Source organism: Schistocerca nitens, chromosome 5, assembly GCF_023898315.1.
Source record: "Schistocerca nitens isolate TAMUIC-IGC-003100 chromosome 5, iqSchNite1.1, whole genome shotgun sequence".
NCBI lineage: Eukaryota > Metazoa > Arthropoda > Insecta > Orthoptera > Acrididae > Schistocerca > Schistocerca nitens.
The window spans coordinates 755431431-755454394 of record NC_064618.1 but is presented as its reverse complement, the minus strand read 5'-3'; the positions used below and the strand labels follow the sequence as shown (position 1 = coordinate 755454394).

Sequence of the window (22964 nt, the reverse complement as noted above, 5' to 3'; positions counted from 1 at the left end):
GCAGGTGATTGGTGTGAAAGGAAATGCTCCATCGCAGCGAGGCCCTGGACGTGCGGAATATTTGTGTATAAGGAACTGGCATCAATGGTTACAAGGATGGTTTCCGGGGGTAACAGATTGGGTAAGGATTCCAGGCGTTCGAGAAAGTGGTTGGTGTCTTTGATGAAGGATGGGAGACTGCATGTAATGGGTTTAAGGTGTTGATCTACGTAGGCAGAGATACGTTCTGTGGGGGCTTGGTAACCAGCTACAATGGGGCGGCCGGGATGATTAGGTTTGTGAATTTTAGGAAGAAGGTAGAAGGTAGGGGTGCGGGGTGTTGGTGGGGTCAGGAGGTTGATGGAGTCAGGTGAAAGGTTTTGGACGGGGCCTAAGGTTCTGAGGATTCCTTGAAGCTCCGCCTGGACATCGGGAATGGGATTACCTTGGCAAACTTTGTATGTGGTGTTGTCTGAAAGCTGACGCAGTCCCTCAGCCACATACTCCCGACGATCAAGTACCACGGTCGTGGAACCCTTGTCCGCCGGAAGAATGACGATGGATCGGTCATCCTTCAGATCACGGATAGCCTGGGCTTCAGCAGTGGTGATGTTGGGAGTACGATTAAGGTTTTTTAAGAAGGATTGAGAGGCAAGGCTGGAAGTCAGAAATTCCTGGAAGGTTTGGAGAGGGTGATTTTGAGGAAGAGGAGGACGGAACTGTTCCAGGCAGGGTTCAATCTGGATAGTGTCTTGGGGAGTTGGATCATTAGGAGTAGGATTAGGATCATTTTTCTTCGTGGCCAAGTGATATTTCCAGCAGAGAGTACGAGTGTAGGACAGTAAATCTTTGACGAGGGCTGTTTGGTTGAATCTGGGAGTGGGGCTGAAGGTGAGGCCTTTGGATAGGACAGAGGTTTCGGATTGGGAGAGAGGTTTGGAGGAAAGGTTAACTACTGAATTAGGGTGTTGTGGTTCCAGATTGTGTTGATTGGAATGTTGAGGTTTTGGAGGGAGTGGAGCTGGAAGTGGGAGATTGAGTAGATGGGAGAGACTGGGTTTGTGTGCAATGAGAGGAGGTTGAGGTTTGCTGGAAAGGTTGTGAAGGGTGAGTGAGTTCCCTTTCCGGAGGTGGGAAACCAGGAGATTGGATAGTATTTTGAGGTGGAGGGTGGCATGCTGTTCTAATTTGCGGTTGGCCTGTAGGAGGATGCTCTGAACAGCCGGTGTGGATGTGGGAGAGGAAAGATTAAGGACTTTTATTAAGGATAGGAGTTGACGGGTGTGTTCATTGGCTGAGTTGATGTGTAGGTGAAGGATTAGGTGGGTGAGGGCAATGGATTGTTCAGTTTGGAACTGGTATAGGGACTGATGGAAAGAAGGGTTGCAGCCAGAGATGGGAACTTTAAGTGTGAGGCCTTTGGGGGTAATGCCAAATGTCAGACAAGCCTGAGAAAATAGAATATGGGAGCGTAATCTGGCTAGGGCGAAGGCATGTTTGCGGAGGGAATGTAAATAAAACTTAATGGGGTCGTTGTGGGGGTGTTGTGAGGATGACATGGTATTAGAAGGTGGAAAGTGTAACATGAGGCTGAAATGAAAATGAAAATAAAAATAAATGTGAACTGGAAAGTAACTGGAGATCTGGTGTGAAAAAAGGCGAAACGGTGTTGGTTACAGCTGGGCTATGTTGGACTTGGGTTGGTAGACAACGATGTGCACAAAGGTTAGGTGGTTGTGTTGCTGCCAAAACACGTTAAAGGACGGAGAAATTCGGGAAAATTTCGAAAAAACTGCGTGTAATGTATTAAAAGGAGTGGTTTTGTGGTGGCAGATTATGAAAATGAGGTTAACAATTGTCTGACGAAGAAATAATGACGTTAAAAGCTGTGGGAAGCGGCTAAAAATTATCAGTGATGTGGGAAAAACGGAAATGGAAATAAAACGAAAGTTATTAGAACTAGCCGAAATGGTTGTTTAATAGGTGAAAGGAACTGTTTGTGAACTAGAAACGGTGGATTTTATAGCAGCGGTAGTGTTGAGAGCGGCAAAAAAATTTTTTTGGTTATGGTTTGGAAATGGGTTACATATTATTGAGTATATATAGGCGGGATAAAATTGTATAGCAGATTACGGTAAAAAGGAGAAGGTGAATACAAAGTGAAACTACTGGCAAAAATAGAAGGAGAAAATAAGACGGCAGAAAAGATTTCGAAATGTAACAGTGACAATAACAAACGTAATTGTTGGGTTCAAATTAATGATATGAATATAATAGAGGGAAACATTCCACGTGGGAAAAATATATCTAAAAACAAAGTTGATGTGACTTACCCAACGAAAGCGCTGGCAGGTCGATAGACACACAAACAAACACAAACATACACACAAAATTCTAGCTTTCGCAACCAACGGTTACTTCGTCAGGAAAGAGGGAAGGAGAGGGAAAGACAAAAGGATGTGGGTTTTAAGGGAGAGGGTAAGGAGTCATTCCAATCCCGGGAACGGAAAGACTTACCTTAGGGGGAAAAAAGTGACGGGTATACACTCGCACACGCGCGCGCGCGCGCGCGCGCACACACACACACACACACACACACACACACACACACACACACACACACAAGCAGACATATTTAAAGACAAAGAGTTTGGGCAGAGATGTCAGTCAAGGCGGAAGTGCAGAGGCAAAGATGTTGTTGAATGACAGGTGCGATATATATATATATACTACTGACATCCCACTATCCTCCAATTCATCAGAGATTTTATGGCACTGATATTGCTCATGCCTTTTTCTTATTTATCCATTACTCATTACTATTTTATAGTTATTCGTTATGTATGTGTTATGTATATTCGATGTAGAACCATCACAACTCCCCATATATTTGTGCATAATTCCCTATGTACACACCTTTTCCCCTACAACACCTGGCGGTTCTTACATTGTGACTGGCGTTGTCTTTTATAATTTAATGTTTGCGTAGAAGTGTATATTTGTGTATATGTGGATGTGTTTTTGTGTAGTCTGGTTCTTCGGCCTTCGTATCTAAAGATAAGATGCAGGTTATTCGTAACCACGGAAATAAGGAAGGACTTCAGTGATAGAAGTTTATGAATATGGAAAGAGGGAAAAGATATACAGGTCCTCAAGATGAGAAGTAAGAAAGGAAAAAAAGATATGTATGCTAGGATCGAAGAAGAGAAAGAAGATAGCCCCAGAGACAGGAAACCCTTCCCACCCCCCTTCCCCTGGATCCCTACCTCTCAGGTACTTGAGTGAGATGCCGGAGGAGGTTTGGTGTTAAATCGTCTCCTACAGAATGGACTTGTCCCACCTTCACCCTTTGAGGGTCCATGAAGGAAATCACGCTTTTAGCTACAATACCCACCCCTTTCAAAAGTTATACAAACCCTACCATCTATATCAAATCTCATAAAAGTTATAAAATACTCTACACAAAGTACACAAAATAGAAAATCTATACAGTTGTTCAGCTAGTTGCATCTTATTAGATTTTGTTCTCTATTTTGTAGTCTTATCTGGTTTTCCGAGCAATAAGATTACAGGATAGTTCTAGATTTTAAAGTAATTCACTGCAGTAAACTGTTTTGAAAAACACCGAACAACTCGGGATCCAACGGTCATCACTCCGCCCATTAACTCAGAGTGTTAACATCCCTGGGGGATAGATGACTCTGCCCAAGTCAATGGATCTGATATTAACATTTCTTGTACACTGGCAGACCAGTACCTTTCTTTAAATTTCTTTTGAGAGTCTTCCCAAGAGGAAAAATTCTCAATATTTACTGTTCCCCATTCTGAGGCCTCCCCTAAAATGTACCCCACAGCAAATTCAATCTTCTTGGAATCTTCCCAATTTTTTTATAAAGCATGATTAAATCTTTTTAAAAAAATGGGTCAGATGTACATCTCAGTCTGGCTTGAATTTAGGGAATTGTCTAGATAACCCTGAATTAGCTCCCCATTATAAATCAGTCACAGCTTCACTAGTTAATACAACATTAGGTAAAGATACCCTTTTTTCTACTTTATCTTGGATAAGCTTAACCTCTTTCCACAGGTCATCCATACCCTTCCTGGTATCATTAACTTCAGAAGAAGGAATAGGTGGTACATTCCCAGATGTTATTCTCTCGGTAACTTTCCGATCTACAATTTCCCCAAATTGTTCCTCAAAACTAATTACATTTACAATATCAGAGTTAGCTATTTTCTCTTTGAAATTCCTTTCTACATTGTCTACCCGTGTATTGACACCTGTAATTTGCGATTGAATGATTGGCATTAACTCATTCTGCTTATCTACACTCTCTTGCAAGGTGTACATCATTATACTTAATATTGTACACATTTTCGAAAGATCCTAACTGTTCAATAAGTTCTGATTCTACATTATTACATTTGTTCTCAATGTTAAGTTATAACCTTTTTGATAAATCCTGAAAGGTATCATTCTGATTCTGACTAAGGTCAACAGACCTGGTTCTTTACTTAGTCGCATTCTGAGCATTTAGCTGAGAATTTACCGAACTTAAGAGTCGAACTCTGAGCTTTGATTAAATTTACCAACTCAGCCGAGTCAGGTATTTCTTTGCTGACTTTCATTGTCATAGCTGGGTCTTGAGTTTCTCCAACCAGTTGTATATTTTCCATACTCTTGTATGCTTTAGCCCTTGTAAGCCTTTAAAACTAACTTTAAATACTATAATCACACAATAAACTTTCACTCAACAGTATGTACCGCTTCATACTAAAGTAATAAAGTTTTGTTTTACGCTCACCCGGCGTAGAATTCTCATTGTGCTGGTGAGCGGATGTGGAGGCAGGTCAGCACCAGTGAACAGCGGCTGGTGCCGGCGGCGTCGGATGTAGGTCGGTTTCCGTGTCCGCTTCCCCGCAATGTGTGTGAGAGCTGTATACTCACCACACTGGATCGTTTTGGTTGAAGTGTTCTAGTCGAACTTCTTCTTAGACAAATACGTCAAAATCTTCTTTGCTGTTTTTATTGTTGTGAATTTTTCATGTCTTCACCATTTTACATTCAAATTTTGCTCTATAGGATACTTGAACATATTCCAATGTCTCAGAGTAAGTCCCTTGCCTTATTGTGTTTGGTTGCTATGGCAACACACAACTACTTTTTTTCTTGTTTTCAACTGAAAATTCCTGTTCTTTTGGTCCTTTCACACAGGTCGCCACGTTCTAATGCTTTGACGACTTAAAGTGTGAAAGTAGACATATAAACTTTACTTTTCGTCAGTCAACGATGCATTTGACTTTCAAGCACAATAACAAATTCTCACTTTCAACAAAATATGTAACTTACAGCAAGTCTCTCGTACAGTTGTACTTTAGAAACAAATTGTTTACATTCAAAAGCAAGTATACTTGGACACCATGACTTTCAGAAAAAGAGTCTGAAAATACATCTTGCCTGTAACAAGGCTGAGTCAAGAGTCTACAAGAGTACTATTCTTGTTTCACGTAACAATAGTCAGTGACACAATATGCACAGAGTTGCATATAAACTCCATGGTTCTTCCGTACACAATCACTAACACATTTATGGATTGCCCAACAGCTACTTGTTGGTGCCGTTCGACAGCCGCGTCTACTTTCTTCCGCGACTGATTGTAAACCTGCACACACAAACATGTGATGTACAGTAGGTAGGATTCTACCATCCCACACTTATATCTAGAATATCGTGTGTTCGAGACGGTAGAAGGCTGAGTGGTTCTAGAACTTACACAGAAATTCCCGAATCTCTACAAAGTCTTTTTGAGAACTCCACCATACTTCGAAAAAATATCAAGAATTTTCCAGAGGGCTAGTCCGTAAAGCTCCCGTGTTAAGTAAACATTGTATATATGTGAAACTCAAGTGGTATTAGAAATTCGGACTAAAATTTGTGAGTTGAATGATGGACTCTAAGTAGTCTGACTACCCTGTAATCCCTTGAAAGGATTACCTAAATTTGTGTGTGTGTGTGTGTGTTAATTTTAATACGATGTGTAAGTACAGCAAAGTTATAAATTACCAGCCATTGATGCTGAAGAGGATATGCAATGAATTAATAGTCTTTGGTGTGATGTCACGTGTGCTGCACTGCTGTTGAAATAGCTCGTTAATATTTTATAAATTTTAGACTTCATTTACTTATTTTAAAGTTTATTTGTGTATATATTTGCCGTAAAAGTAACTTATTAGTGGATTTTCATTAATCTCAGTCTTTCTTCCTGTGTTATTGACTCGAGTGGTCTATTATTTGTGAGTGTGCTTTCGTCGTTCGTCTAAGCCTCGCACCTCAGTAGTGTGTTTACATTTTGCGGCGTGCACTTAATAAACTTTTGTAATCACTTGCTGTGTTTTTTAGAATTTTCATTGTGTTGAAGTCGTTTAGTAAATTTTGTGCTTTAGTTTTCAACTAACATTTATTATTCTTTCTAGTAAAATATTTCAGTAAAATTTTCATTCGGTGTTTTAACTTCACTTAGTGTTACAGTGGTCGTTTTAACTTTTTGGTTTTGGCTAATAATTTTGTGAATTTTTGCTGGTATTGGTATTGGCTGTGTCGTAGTAGTATTAATACAAGTAGCTGCTTTCTGAGTAGGCAGAGAATTTCGAGACCATTATTGTTAGTTCTTAAATAGTTCTACTGGTGTAACTGAACTTTGGTAACGTAGACTATAGTTTTTTTTTTCAGTAACTGTAAAATTTTACCCTGAATGAAAAGTGTGAGCTCTGTCATAGGTTTGTGAGTAGTGGATTACGGTGTGTGATTTGTTCAAAGTATTTTCATTGGGGGAATGCAGTGGGGAAGCCAGTGGTCGTTTTAGGGAGATCCTCTCCTGGGAATGTAGAATCTGTAGTAGAAACAAGTTAATAGAGGAGCAGGAGCGTAAGATCTGTGCCATTCAGGTGCAGTTAAAATGCGCAAAGGAGGAACTAGATTGGCTGAGGAGGGTGAAGGGTGGTGGGGAATGGGAACTGGCAGTTGGCAAGAAGGTAGCTAGGAAGAGGAGGTATTCGGACAGTTTTACTTTGCATACATGCAATAGATACGACCAACTGTCAGAGTTGAGTGGAGAGGAGCCTCATGTAGCTGTAGATGTAGGGAACTTGCAGCAGTCCTCAGCAATTAGGAGGCCTAGGTTAGTTGTAAAGTCTAGCAGAAAGAAGGTTCTGCTGCTAGGTAGTTCCCACGGTAGAGTTGTGGGCCAGCAGTTGCAGGAATTGTTGGGGAGTGAGTACCAGGTCACCAGCATTATGAAGCCTAGTGCAGGGTTGGCTCAGGTGACTGAAAGCATAGGGGAGTTATGTAAGAATTTTACGAAGGAGGATCAGGTAGTGATAGTGGGTGGAGCAGGGAACAGTCTCGATAGGGACGGGGAATATGATGGCAGTGGTGACTTGGTTAAGATAGCTACTTAAACTGCTGGCACTAATGTGCATTTCGTGCAACTGTTTCAGCGTAATGATCGGCCTCACCTTAATGCGGCTGTTAGGCGTGTTAATGTGGGGCTGGGAAGGGCACTGATGGCGGAGGGCATGGATCACATCTCAGTGGTGCCAGTTGGGTCTATCAGTAGATGGGGTTTCACTAGGCATGGCCTGCACCTCAATAGGTATGGGAAGGGGAGGCTGGCTAAGCTTATAGGTGACAGTGTAGTGGGTGGTGGTGGTGGTGGTGGTGGTGGTGGTGGTGGTGGTGGTGGTAGTGGTGTCACTCATGGAAAAATTCCTGTCGTAGTTGGTGTTAGAGCTGCACCTTTTTTAGATTGAAGTCAGCTGATAGGTATACCTGCTTAAAGGAAGTTCCTCTAACAAAGGGCTCACCTTCAGAGGATGTAATGTTTCCAAGTAGAGAAGGAATTAGCATATTTCATCAAAATATAAGAGTATTAGAGATAAAGATAGTGAACTGCTAATGTATGTTAACTCTGAAGTTATTGGTGTATCAGAGCACCACTTAAATAATTTGATAATTCAGAGGCTTCCTTTACCAGACTACAGATTAGCTGGCTGTTTCTCAAGCAGTTCCTTGTGGGGTGGGGGAGTGGCTCTGTACGTAAAAAACAGTATTTCATTTGAGTCCATAGACATATCACGACACTGCACTGAACAGATATTTGAAAGTTGTGCAGCATTAGTTGAATTTAGTGAAACTAAACTTCTAATTGTTGTTGTTTGTAGGTCCCCTAACTCCGACTTCAGAGCATTTTTGCTTAAGCTAGAGAGAGTTCTTGATTGACTTTGTAGGAAGTACCAGAAAGTAGTTATATGTGGTGACTTCAATATTAATTTTGTATATGGTTGTGCAAGGAAAAGGATGTTGGCAGATCTCCTAAATTCATATGATCTGATGCAAACTGTGTTTTTTCCAACTAGGGTGCAGGGCAACAGTAGCATAGTCATAGACAATATTTTTATTCATTCTTCATTACTAGATGGGGTGCACTCAGCCTTGTGATGCCAATTGGAAAGCTACTCGACCGAATAGTAGCGGCTCCGGTCAAAGAAAACCATCATAACGACCGGGAGAGCGGTGTGCTGACCACACGCCCCTCCTATCCGCATCCTCAGCTAAGGATGATACGACGGTCGGATGGTCCCGATGGGCCACTTGTGGCCAGAAGACGGAGAGTACTTCATTACTAGATGGGCATTCTGTTAGTAAAAGGGTGAATGGCCTTTCAGACCATGATGCACAAATTTTAACACTAAAAGACTTTTGTACTCAAATCAATGTCTTATTCAATTACAAACTATGTAGGAAAGTTAATCCACAGCAATAGAGAGTTTTTTAAAATTTGTCAAGGAACAAGAGTGGCAAGATGTTTATAGTGCCGATAATATAGATGATAAATACAATGCTTTCCATAACACATTTCTCATGCTCTTTGAGAGTTGCTTTCCATTAGAACATTCTAAATGGGGTACTAGCAGTAATGGACAGCCTAGTTGGCTGACTAGTGGGACAAGGATATAATGTAGAACAAAGTGGGAATTATATCAAAATGTTAGAAGTAGTCACAATCAAGCTACAGTAGCCCATTACAAACAATATTGTAAGGTGCTTAAAAATGTTATTAGCAAGGCAAAGAGTATGTGTATGCAAATAGAATAGCTAATTCACAGGATAAAATTAAAGCCATATGGTCAGTTGTGAAGGAAGTGTCTGGTCAGCAGCACAAGGTCGATGATATAAAGTCAGTTCACAGTAATAACATTTCTGTTACTGATAAATCAGATATATGTACAGTATTTAAAATCATTTTTTGAGCATTGCTGGTGAATTAAATGAAAATTTAGTTTCTACAGGAAATCATATAAATTTCTTAGCAAATGCCATTCCGAGATTGATGTCTGAAATACTCCTCTGTGATACAGACAAGATGGAGATTAAGTCAATAATTAAATCACTGAAGATTAAGGACTCTCATTGTTATGATGGAGTGTCTAGCAGAATATTAAAGTCTTGTGCTGCACATGTTAGCGCTGTATTTAGCCATATTTGTAATTTTTCCTTTAGGAATGGTCAGTTTCCTGAGCGATTAAAGTACTCAGTAGTAAAGCAGCTTTATAAAAAGGTAGAAAGAGATACTGTAGGTAATTTTAGACCTATTTCTATGCCATCAGTGTTTGCAAAAGTTATCGAAAAGGCTGTGTATGTAAGGTTAACTGATAATTTTATATCACACTATTTGCTATCAAATGTACAGTTCGGCATTAGAAGTGGTTTAACAACTGAAAACGCGATATTCTCTTTTCTCTGTGAGGTACTGGATGGGCTAAACAAAAAGTTTCGAATGCTTGGCGTATTTTTTGATTTGACTAAGGCATTTGACTGTGTTGATCTCACAATATTGCTCCAGAAGTTGGACCATTACGGAATAAGGGGAGTAGCTCACAATTGGTTCACCTCTTACTTTAGCAACAGGCAGCAAGAGGTCATTTTTCCGTGATTTCCCTAAAATCGTTTCAGGCAAATGCCGGGATGGTTCCTTTGAAAGGGCGCGGCCGATTTCCTTCCCAATCCTTCCCTAACCCGAGCTTGCGCTCCGTCTCTAATGACCTCGTTGTCGACGGGACGTTAAACACTAACCACCACCACCACCACCAAGAGGTCATTATTTACAATGTTGGTAACAGCTGTGATGTGGGATCTGAGGGGGGCACTGTCAAGTGGGGGGTGCCTCAGGGATCAGTATTGGGGCCGCTCCTGTTCCTTATTTATATAAATGATATGCCCTCTAGTATTATGGGTAACTCTAAAACATTTCTGTTTGGTGATGACACTAGCTTGGTAGTAAAGGATGTTGTGTGTAACATTGACTCGGTTTCAAATAGTGCAGTACATGACCTCAGTTCATGGCTTGTAGAAAATAAACTAACGTTAAATCACAGTAAGACTCAGTTTTTTCAGTTTCTAACACACAATTCAACAAAACCTGATGTTTTAATCTCACGGAACGGGCATTTGATTAGTGAAACTGAGCAGTTCAAATTTCTAGTTGTTCAGATAGATAGTAAGCTGTCATGGAAAGCCCATGTTCAGGATCTTGTTCAAAGACTTAATACTGCCATTTTTACTATTCGAACGGTATCAAAAGTGAATGATACTTCGACGAGTAAATTAGTCTACTTTGCTTATTTTCATTCACTTATGTCGTATGGTATTATGTTTTGGGATAACTCTTCCCATTCTAGAAGGATATTTTTGGCTCAGAAACGGGCAGTTCGGGCAATAAGTGGAGTAAGTTCACGAACCTCTTGTCGACCTCTGTTCACAAGGCTGGGTATTTTGACATTGGCCTCTCAATATGTATATTCCTTATTGTCATTTCTTGTTACCAATATTAGTTTATTCCCAAGAATAAGCAGCTTTCACTCGGTTAATTCTCGGCAGAAATCAAACCTCCATGTGGATCGGACTTTCTTAACTCTTGTGCAAAAAGGTGTGCAGTATACTGCTGCGTCCATTTTCAATAAGCTGCCACTCGAATTGAAAAATCTTAGCAGTAATCCACTCGCTTTCAAACCGAAACTGAAGAGTTTCCTCATGGGTCACTCCTATTCTGTCGAGGAGTTACTTGAAAAATTAAGCTGATTCTTATTGTATTTCTGATAGTGTTTACTTAAACTTATGGACAACTTTTTTCAGGTTCGTGAACATTTATTTTTATGTGTTATTACTTTTATGTTGTAAGTTCATGTACTGACACGTTCCATGACCTTGGAGATTTGCTCCTCAATTTGGTCGTATGGAACTTGATGAGTAAATAAAAAATAAAATAAAATTAAACAAGAAAGGGTGAACACAGTGAGTGAAACACAGCTTGGTGGAATAATGTCCTCTACAAATAAATGAAGAACAGTAAACTCTGAATGAGGAATGAGTGACCACACAGAAAAGAACGAGATTGAGGCAAGAATGGTCGAACTGGAGTGAGACCGACCTGAAGGGAACAGTGAATGACCATTTCTTAGACATCATTTCTCTGTTCTTCCACTCCATTTATCAGACCGTTCCTTTGATCCCTTGCCTTTGCAAATGATTTTCCCTTGTAGAGCATGTGACTGTGAAAGACGTGTGTCCCAGATTCAAGTTCTGGTCAGACACACAGTTTTAATCTGCCAGGAAGTTTCACTTCATAGCAGTTAATGAAAGCGCATCCTTGAGCGTTGATTCTGTTTCTTTGTTCTCTTTAGGGAGAAGCGTACCAACAGGGATCCACGGACTCCACCTAAGCACATAAAATATAGCCGACGTGCCTGGGACGGCATGGTGAGAATCTGGAGACAACAGTTACATGCTTGGGACCCTACTCCTGATGACAAGTAAGTTTCAGATAGCACTTGTAATATTTGTATAAGCTGTGCTCCCAGAGTTTTAAGTTTCGAAAAATGATTGAGCAATGTTCTTCACTAAACATTTTACATGTTAGGTTAAGGATGGTATGTTTTTTTTTCTAAAGCTGTATATTTCTCATCTCAGGCTTTTAACTATCATTTAAGATTAATTTTTAAATAATTTTTTCCCTATTTTTGACAAATATCACATTTAAAAGCAATGTATTGCCAAATTGTCAGTGTGAACAGCTGTACAGGTTACAGCTGTTTCAGAACTAATCATAACTGAAATGTGTTGTCATTTAGGTACCCTGCAAATGCTAGGTCTCAGGCAGCCTTGCAGGGGACTATCAGAGAATCTCGTGTCTCTGTGAGGAACTCTGATTCCTATTTTCCCATAAATACACAGGAAGACCACTGATTTTTCTTAAGTGCCCCGCAAACAAGCAGCAGATGGCAGCGAACCGTCACATGTGACGTATTTCAGCCAATATTACAAATGACACTGTGTTGAAAAGATCTGCTATGAAAAGGAACTGCTATGTTTAGCAGCAGTCACAGTGTATCACTGTATCCCTAAAAAAAACTTAGATTTGAACTAGTTTCGAAATACTTGTTTTGGGAATTGTAGGTTACTTTACTGAATAATTTATCACTGACGGCGAGTGTATTGTGTACCGTATTTACTCGAATCTAAGCCGCACTCGATTCTAAGCCGCACCTGAAAAATGAGACTCGAAATTCAAGGGGAGAGAAAAGTTTTAGGCCGCACCTCCAAATCGAAACAAAGTTGGTCCATTGTAATATGAGACACAATTTAGGTCGAATGAATGACTATACAGCTACAGTAGTTTGGTTCGAGACGTAAGCTTAGCAGTTAAGCTTTACCAGGTAGCCATTGCTATGTGTCAGGTGCTCCGTCCGTATTTATATGGGTACCTTTCCTTTTTCACGTGCTTCGTCTGGTTTGAATCGATTGCTTATTTTGCTTTGATCTGATAAGTGCCGTTCTCTTTGTTATACGTGTATACGTTACTCTAAGCTGAAGATGCATTACTGTAATGTGTCATGCATTGTTTGTCGCATTCTGATAATGAGTGTTTACGGCCTGTCGCCGCTCGCGGCATGGCTTGCTTTTGTGCGTGCTACCGCCGCTTTTTTTCTTTTTTTTTTTTTTTTTTTTTTATACAGAGAGAGAGGAATCATCTCATTAGCGAAACAATGGCAAGAAACTGCTATTTGTTGTTACTTACACTGCTGCTTTCTTTGATAATGATCAACAAGAACCAAATAATAGACTGCGTATGATAGAAGATGCTCCGAACGAGAGTTTAGCGAAAAATTTTCTCCGTTTGAAAATATTTGCAGGCGCCTCTTTAGTACATTACATTCTGCACGTAAATTAGAGTCATCTTAGATTTAAAAATCTAGTCAATTGCCGTGCTTCATTTCTGACTGTATCAGTACTACGCATAAGAATAATAGGAATATAAACATGATATGTATATTCTTCCGCGTTTGCTGTTGTCTCACTCTAGTTTCGTAGTTTATTAGGCAGACAGAATTTAAATGAGATAGTAGCAAACACGAAAGAATACGTGGCAAAATGTTTATATTCGTATTACTCTTTATGGTGAAGAGAATACTGCATGTGATTCACAATTCATAAAAGTTCCTATTAGCAACCATCTCTTCTCGCAGGTAGGAAAAAATTCAGAACGTAGTAGCGGTACATTGAAACGCTGCAACATTCGAAGATGAACAATACGGAATTTGTATTAACTTCGTTGGATAATGTATGAAAATGCAGTGGTCGAAACTCGGGGCGGAGGAAAAAAAGCTCGTCTTCCACCTTTTTTTTAAATTTATTTACTGACGCAGAGGTTTTGGCGCCAGTATTTATCTTTATGCCTGCAAAGCATGCCTGTGTAGCGCTACATATATTCGACGGCAGAAATTAGTTGTGGCGGCAGCTACCAACATTTTTTCAGAACTTCCGCTTACTTTGCACTCGATTCTAAGCCGCAGGTGGTTTTTTGGATTACAAAAACCGGAAAAAAGTGCGGCTTAGATTCGAGTAAATACGGTACATCTTTTCACTGTGTTAATACAGTTCATATTTCTTTTATTAACCGTAAATTCATTTTTCATTCATTAATCTTACAGTTTAACTTAAAGTATGTACACAGTTTTGTTTACCAATCTTGATGTGTCTATAGGAATGTTGTCAGTAGCTGCAGTACTTATCATCAAAAATCTTGTTATAATCTGTATGAAGGAGGGTCAGATTATATGAAAAGATAAGGGGCATATTGAATATTATTTTGTTTCGAAATTAAAAACTTTAATAATGAATGTGACTGTTTGATGAATAACAGTAACTATTCAACCTTTGTGTGACATTTCCTTTCAGCAGGCAGATTCATAAGTTGGGTCTCTAATTAAAAGCAACAAAAATCAAAGTGGCGACTATTACTGCATTCTTCTTGAAAGTCACTGTTCATTCATTGAGTATTCATGTGCAATATTGTTAGTAGTGACAAACTATGATGCCTTAATATAAAAGTTTTTTTTGGAAAAAATGGCCGAACTCTAACAAAAGACATCTTCCCAAGCAAAGGGCAATGTTTGCAGATAATATAATCTGCATTTGGTGGCTCAAGAAAGGGTTTTGTGCACCACAAACTCCTCCCCAGGTGTATATCCACAGCAGCTGGTATTTATTGCCAACAGCTGAGACCTTTTTCATTTGCTGTGTAAGAAAAATGACTTAACAAAACTGCAGCAGGTGTTGTTGCTTTATGACAATGCACTGTGCTGGTTTCAAAAACAAAAGTATCCAGGAGTTCGTTTGGGAAGTCATCCCTTAAACACTTATTCTCCTGATCTTATGCCCTCAAATGCTAGCCTTTCCTTATCGATTAACCACCAAGAAGTCCTCTTTCTGGGGGGCCTTAAAATTTGTCTCGATGAAATTTTTAATTCAGAACCAATATGTTCCTGCAAGCATGGAGTTGGTTAACTACCTGAGCATAATGAGACTGTTTTAGACAGTGTTGGAGAATAAACTGTTGATGATTAACTTCTCTTTTACATGTTATGTTCAATAAACTCCTGCAAAAATGCTTCAATTTCTGTGTGGAATGATCTTACTGGAATCAAAATCATAAACTGATAACCTTATGTCAGATTTTCAGTGAAAATCACTCATATTATTCAGACAATATAATATCAAGTGAATTTCGCATGATAATTATGTGCCATCTGAGAAGTAACTCAATGATCACACAGTTGCCAAACACATTCTGTGTTATTGGCAAGCTTCAGTTCAGCACATTCCTGGTTTGTTTGTGTTGTACCCTGCCAAGTATGGTGTGGATTTCCCTTTCATCACCTGTATTGTCTTCATCATCTCATCATTCGAGACATGGCGAGACTGGAAATGGAAATATTGGGAACTTGTATGGGCACTGATGACCATGTTGTTGAGTGCCGCCCCACAAACAACCACCACCACCACCATCACCACCATCATCATCTTTGATCACCTATAGGCAAACTGATAACACTGGCAGCTGTTGATCAAGAACTGCATCGGTAATGATCTAAATATGTAACCCACCTTCCTATGATTGCCTTAAGCATCCACTCAGAAAATACTGTGTTTTGTATGTATATATTTTTAACCATATTTAACTTGATTCACACATGATTTAATTGTAGATTTTTCACAGTAACAAGAGATAGCTGTCATTCAACTACAGTTCCTTTCTTTTTTACATTTGTGTTAAGTTGTTGTTCAGCAACAGTTACTGGCTCACAGTTTTGCACTATTCAGTTTCCTGGTCTTAAGTTTATGTATATTGCTGTATGCACAAGAGTGTAAAATAAAGTATGTATGTATCACCTAATCTACTTCTTAAAATAGTAACAAATTGCTGTGGGTCATTCCCTGTATTAACTTAGGCTGTGGGTAGAAATCGTTTTTTTAAGAAATGAGTTTTGAAACTCAGTGTGAGATTATTTCCATGTGCAATAAACATTTGATGATTACAGTGTTTGACAATCATCTGAGAGGATCTATATTTACGACCTGTTTTTCCCAATCTCAGCTGCAGTTATCCCTGCACAACAATTTGTGTACTGATTATTCATATTTTGCTTTGTCCTTATGAATTGCCTGGAAATAACATTTTGATATTGACTTCCCCAACCTGTTCAGTTGACTTTGCTGGTTACAACTTTGTAACTTTGGCAAAGTTCAGTAGCTGTGTTTTTTCAAGCTGATGTAGTGAGCAGCGAATTAACAGTTTAGTCGAAGACTCCATTACGTTTTTGTTTAAATTTAAATCTGCTCAAGGAAGATTATTCGTTTCCCTTCCTGAAAAGAATGCTGCTGTTGAACTCGATGTGGTTTTCAAATTCTTGTTTTATTTTGTAGGGTATCTTGAAATGATTCTTATTATCTGTCTCAATACAAAAAGGATAACCTTAAAAAATCTCTTAAAATGCTAAATGCTGTTAATGGATGCCTGTATTATTGTTTTGGGGTTTCTGTTGCAAAATTATCTTATTAACTTTGAGGAAGATTAAATATCAGGCTCTCAGTGCACAACATTAATCAAAGATCATGTAGTAGAAGAGATCACATACTCAACATTCACTTCAAGGAGCAACCACTGTGATGGTATGAGTCTGTTAAATCCAGTTGCCAGTTTAACAGTATACTCCTTCCCATTGTTACGACGTTTTTGACAAGCAAATAATTTTAAGCTGCATATAAAATATTTATTCCTCAACTAGTGTTTGGAAGTATACAGTGGCATTAATTACATCCAAGTAGACAATTTACACACTGCTTAGTACTGGTTAACATTACTTTTGTCGGAGGTAACTTGAAAATAACCAGGTACAAACAAGCAAACTAGTTAGCAGCACAAGAGGGAACAAAAACTCTTGTTGCTCTCCATAAGACGATCGGTTGAATGGAAATAGATTCCAATGCTCCACTGTTGATGCTATTCCCACAGCCAACTAGTGAACACACACCTCAACCACTTCTTAGAGATTAAGGTTCCGTAGGTCATTAAATCTGAGTGGTTACAATAATTTGATTTCAGTTGAGCAGATGGTATCCTTTTGGATTTTCTGAAAGCCAGACTATTCCTTGTTTGGACACAATACTCAATGACTGACTTGTTATTTCTGTAGTGCTACAAGTAATTCAACAATCGAAGCAGAAAGCGCGCACAAAACTACCACTAAAAAAACTTGAAGAAAGTGGTTTGGTTACTCGTCAAAAAGTTGCATACAAATATGAAATGGTCAGTTTGGTGGTATACGTGGAAACGTACCATCAATGAGTCGGGTGCTGAAAAAATTTCTGAAATCACTTTGAGAGCTCTTCAACACTATATTGCTAACCAGTAGAGTCTGGGACTTGACTTCACTTTTTGTGTACAATGCCACTTCCACATTTACTGTTTCTAAAGTAGGATATTAACTTGCCATCATATGTATGTACCTGTTAAATTCAATCATTTCTGTGTAATGTTCTCATAAAGACATGTTTTGACCTTCCTTTTACCATTTAGTTTTCCATTATTGGTATTCAAATTTTGTCCTTTATATTTGAGGATTCTTACTTCTTCATGGTAAAAATTAAATGAGTGTTCTTTAATGTCAGTGGTTTTACCAATCTGCGTTGTGTTACTTTTCTATATGCTTTATCTGTATACATCACATTTGCAACAGATCACAGTACATTTTAATGGTTTTAGTTACGGAGATTTTGTGTTATCCAGCTAATGGTGTTACAGGGCCTTTCCATGTGACGGTATGGGACATTTGGATGGTTTTGTTCATTCTGTATTGTTACAAAAATAACACTTAAAACACATTATAAGTGTTTTATTCTTAACAGATAACTTCAATCCTAAGGCTGATGCAAGAAGTGTAAAAGGTAAAATATCTTGTTAACTGAACTAAAAATTTGAAGTACTTCTGCGACGGAAAGGGAGTCATACAAAATGAAATTTTCGTCTGAGTTACAACATCTCTGAAGTTCTATGAAACTATAGAAATGCGCTGTCTCATGATTTCAGTAATTAATAGCTACATATGAAGTATTAATGTGAGTATGGAGAATTATATGGAAATCATTGTTTTTTTGTTATCATTTTTTGTTTGTGTGGTGGAAAGTGACAGTTTGTGTGACAGAAAGGGACAGATACCAAATGAAAACTTATATAAAATAATTATATTACTGGTGTCACAGTGTCAGTATTCTTTATCGGAACTCACATTATGATGTATAAGTGATGTCTACACCAGGAAGTGAAGATCTCTGGCGATTATCAATACCAGGAACCAGAAGTACTTTCATTGTGTTAAAGTGGAACCGATGACATTCATTTGCTTTTGAGTGCAAATTTGAGATCAGAGTTGTTTTTCTCATAAAACGGATTTCACATTCAGTATTTTCAAGTTTTAAGGTTTGTCCTATGACATTTTTAGCTGTCTTTTTGTCATAAACTCCATCACTATAAAAGCACATACTTGAACGTTCAAATGTAGTTCCAGTGTTTCAATCTGGACACATTTGCCTATCATAAAATTAAAGTTGTAACATGTTTTTGGACAAAGCATGCTCTTTGTAAATCACATTATATGGGGATACAATTTCAGTGCAGTGTTTAGAGTGAGTGCAGGTATCACTTTAATGTCTTTAACGTTGGCATCAAGTTGTGGTTTCTGTTGATCCATTTCATCTTTAGAACAAAATATCTCCAGTGATTTTGACACTTTCTTGACATATTAGTAAAATGAATCTGCATCGGTAACGAGATGTCTTCCACTTAATACTGAATGCTTACTAATCTCTTCAGTTCCTCGCCAACACCATCAACACTGTCCTTCCCATGACCTGTAGCTAGAAAGTTCCATCTTAACAGAACTTCAAATTCTTCCTGAAGGTGAGTTAAATTACAGAGAGAATAACACTGTTTAAAGTAGCTTGCAGCACTGTCCAAAAAAAAATGTTTTTTGTTGATGCATCTGGGGAAGTTTCCCTGATCACAGAAATCAGTCTTTGAAGGAATGTGCAGTCAGCCTATTTATCATGTGATATTTCGTAACCAACAGTTGCATAGCTTTGTACCATTTCAGGACTTATCCAGACAACTGATCTGAAGATTTGTAAACTGTTGAGAGTTCCAGTATGCAGATTGAATTTTGATTTGAAATCTGGCAGTGTAGTTTTTGGCGAAATCAATCTGTACTAAGATTGATTTACCATCTACAGCACCTTTATTTTCTTGAAGATATGTACCCTGAGTTTTTACCAAGAAGCAATGTTTTAAGAACTGCGGTATTTTTTTCAACAAGTTCTTCAAATACTTCAGAGACAGTGTTTTCCTTCAGAACTTTTCAGTTTTTCCAGTAACAGTTTTCCAAACAAACCGTGCTAAGTCATTTGTATCAACTGTTAAGGAATTAAGGTGACAGCAGATTTCTGATACCACAACTATCACATGTGTTTGACATGGAGATATGATTTTCAGGATTGCATACTAATGTAGGGTTAGTCCTGATGACATTTTAGGAAAATCCTTCTTATATCCACATAGAACAGTCAAGAGCAAATTGATGTTGTCATGATAGCGACACAAGCAACTGTGGTGAGGTATTTCACTGATTCGAAGGACAAGTTTTGGTCACAGTGAAAAGGATTTTTACTTCTCCAGTCTCTTGTCAGGGTTTTCCTTTTTAAATATTTCATATGCCTCTGAAATAGTCTTGTACATAAATCTCTCCTAAAATTTTTCTCTATTCTTCATTTGCTCTTATTGTCACAGTATCCTTCTTCCCAGGAGCCTTTGATAAAACTGCTTGACTAAATCATTAATCTCACACAGGACGTTGCTATTCTGTAATCATTGTCACCGTGCAGTAATATAACAATAATAAATATGTAACAGTGTTTCCACATGTTGTTCGTACAATTTCACAGAGTTAGGTCCATTTTACTTCAAATTTGACACATACTGACCTTCACTTACAGAAAGAAAATTCCTTCTTGGTTTAAGTTTTCAAGAAATGGCCCTACAGCGAACACTGATTAGGGAAGGTACATTTGAGGTATTGTCTTACACTCATGGGAGAATGTGGAAGAGCTTGATCTTGTTGGAGGTTCAGTGCAGCATTCCGTATGGCTACTGAACGTCGCTAGCTGTTCAGTTAAAAATAGGAATAAAATAACTGTGTATGGACTATCTTAAAACCATTACGTACAGAGCATATTTTTGACTTCCTTCATGGACAACCTCCGTATACTTATCGAGTGAAGAAAATGTTTACATTTAAATTAATTTTACAGGGAGTCCACAACGCTGCCCGAATTGAATGTGTCCGTGGATGTGAGTTCTATGCCATACAAGAGGAGAATACATTCTTGTACTGCATCCTCTGCCTCTGGAAGCACAGAAGATGTTGGAGCTGATGATTTTATCTCACTTGACTATGAGGATGGTGATTTAGAATGATTGTCAATTGTGTTTGTACTGTGTAGTGAAGACACAACTCTCAGTTCAAGCCTGATGCTGTTTTTTTATTGCTGAAATGACTCTGCGTACTGCAGAGATGTTTTTGTGCTTCAGTTATTTTGTCTGTACTTGCATGTATTATAAATTTTAGTAGCTTATTTTTGTACGATAGCTAGGTAATAAATAGCTGTAAGCCAGATGAAGGCAAGTTGCAATGTATTCGACTGTAAATAGCTCTTTTGTTTGTGTGACTTTAATGTAACCTGGAGTTTTAACGTATCTCCATGACTGAGATGAAAAATATAATATGCATTGGGAGTTGCTTGTAAAGCCAGGCTGTGCCATGGTCTTATGTATACTCCTCTCCATTGAGAAACTGACATTACCAATTTGTGTAGAAAAATACTGACACATGTTTTAGTTGTTAGTTTCAAAAGATCACAAATGCCATATCTTCAGATTTGTGCACCTTAAGACATTGGCGCTAAAATGACAAAGTAAAAAAAAAAATTTTTTTTTCATAATTCTTGGAGCATATTTGATCTGTTTTTATTTAAGATGAATGAAAATGATTCATTGGCTCTGTTTGTTATAAAATTTGTACATGTTGATTTAAGTAGAATTTTCTTTTATAATTTAGGAATTATTTTGTAATACAATTGCATCAGAAAAACTTTATATAAGGATCTATTTATTCATGTATTCGATTATCGTAGTAAAAAGATATCAGCTTCTGGAACCAGTCATACATGACAGTGCCTTGATATTTTGTTGAGTAAATTATTTAAGTGTATGAGTATTAAAACTGTTAACAAAAGACCAATTTATAGAGACTACATATTTTACAAATGTGTGCAATAGCCTACAGTTAGAAATATCAAGTTGCTGGTTGAAATTTCTGAAAGTGATAGAAGATATAACTACAGAAAGTGTAGACGTAAATGTGTAAATATGAACTTGTGTGTCTTGCACTTTCTGTATGCATTAATAGTGCATGTTGCAGAATTATAAATGTCATGTTGTAAAACAGTTCAAGAATTGTAATCGTTCGATGTGGGAGTCAGTTCTAATGAGAGTTTTACGGGACTGTCCATCAAAGGTAACAGGTAATGACACGCTTCCTACATATTGCTTTATGTTTTATTATTTATTATCTAATATTTTTGTTAAAAGGGCATGTCAATAAAAACTGATAAAAAACTTTCCTTGGTTTTTATTGCAGTGCTGATACTATAATGAATGTTGTGTGAAAACAGTCATGGGCTTGAGAGCAAACTACAACCTACAGCTGTTGACCATATGAGAAGAAGATTCTTGACGAGTTGGCTGATGGTAATAGTTGAATCAGTGAAAATTGACTGACATAAGTTGGTAATCAGTACCAGCGCACTCTGCTTGATGCCAAACTGAATCAACAGACAAACTGTTTTTAGTGGCTTTGCATTTGTGAAAACAGAAGTGACATGTTAAATAAATGACTGCTGAATGTTATTTGTAATTTATTTCAAAATAGTTTTATTTATTGATGTTCTAGGTGCATAATACTCGGTGTTGTATGCCAACTGAAGTTGATAGTGGCTGGCAAGCATTTGGAGACAGTCAACTAATTTCAGTTTCTAGTGATTCTGCTACTCCCATATGCCACCTCAGCAATACGTTTCTCTGAGTGAACATATAGTACTGTGGCTACCATCTCAGACAGGAGTTATTTTCATCTGCTTGTTTTACAAACTAAGTACAAAAATCTTCAAAACTTCTAAAAAATGAACTGAAAATACTCATTCACTAATTAGTTGGTAAATGAATGGCAGTTCTGCACCATTGGGGATCTGTGGTATCTGTGAACTGGCATTACCATTCCTAATTTCCTTTAAATTTTGAACCTGTTCTATGCTCCACTCAGTCTACATCCAGAACTCACATTGTAAATAACATAAGTCTATTAAGCTCGTTCAAAGTAAATGAATCAGTATGATTAAATATGGACCAAGAACATCATACATATCCGCGTATTTTGTGGGAAGTGTTATACCCCAGCTGATTTGTGTAGTCTGCTTCATTAAGGCTAACTGATTAGTGGCATTGCCAGGTTATTATTTTTTTTTAACCCAGTCTTATATCGGATAGGAAAAGGAATGAAGTAAGTCTTGTTGTTATAGTCTTAAGTTAGAAGACTGGTTTGAAGCAGCCCTCTACCCTGGAGTATCTTATAAAAGTCTTTTGGTCTCTGCAGAACTACTGCAACCTAAATCAGTTTGAACCTTCTTACTACATTCAAACCTTGATCTCTCTTTACAAAAATTGCCCCCACCCACCCACCCAACACACACACACACACGCGCACACACACACACACACACACACACACACACACACACACACACACACACCATATGTTAACTGTAACTTGATATGTCAGGATGCATCCTGTAGACCTGTCCCCTCTTCTAGCCATATTGTGGTAATTTCATTAGTTATCGTATCCTATCTACCCACCTAATTTTCAGCATTCTTCCGTAATCCCCCACATTTCCAAACATCTCATCTCCTCGTATTTGT

General features: G+C 38.2%; 1 protein-coding gene across 1 annotated transcript in view; it reads left to right on the top strand.

Moving 5' to 3' along the window:
- LOC126260022 (uncharacterized) overlaps nucleotides 1-21896 on the top strand; it is an 80893-nt gene extending 58997 nt beyond the window's left edge. The window contains exons 4-6 of the mRNA XM_049957186.1: nucleotides 11722-11850; nucleotides 20240-21511; nucleotides 21628-21896. Coding sequence (XP_049813143.1) covers nucleotides 11722-11850; nucleotides 20240-20405 — 295 coding nt within the window. The 3' untranslated portion in view covers nucleotides 20406-21511; nucleotides 21628-21896. The remainder of the gene's footprint in view (nucleotides 1-11721; nucleotides 11851-20239; nucleotides 21512-21627) is intronic.
- Nucleotides 21897-22964: the final 1068 nt, after the last annotated feature.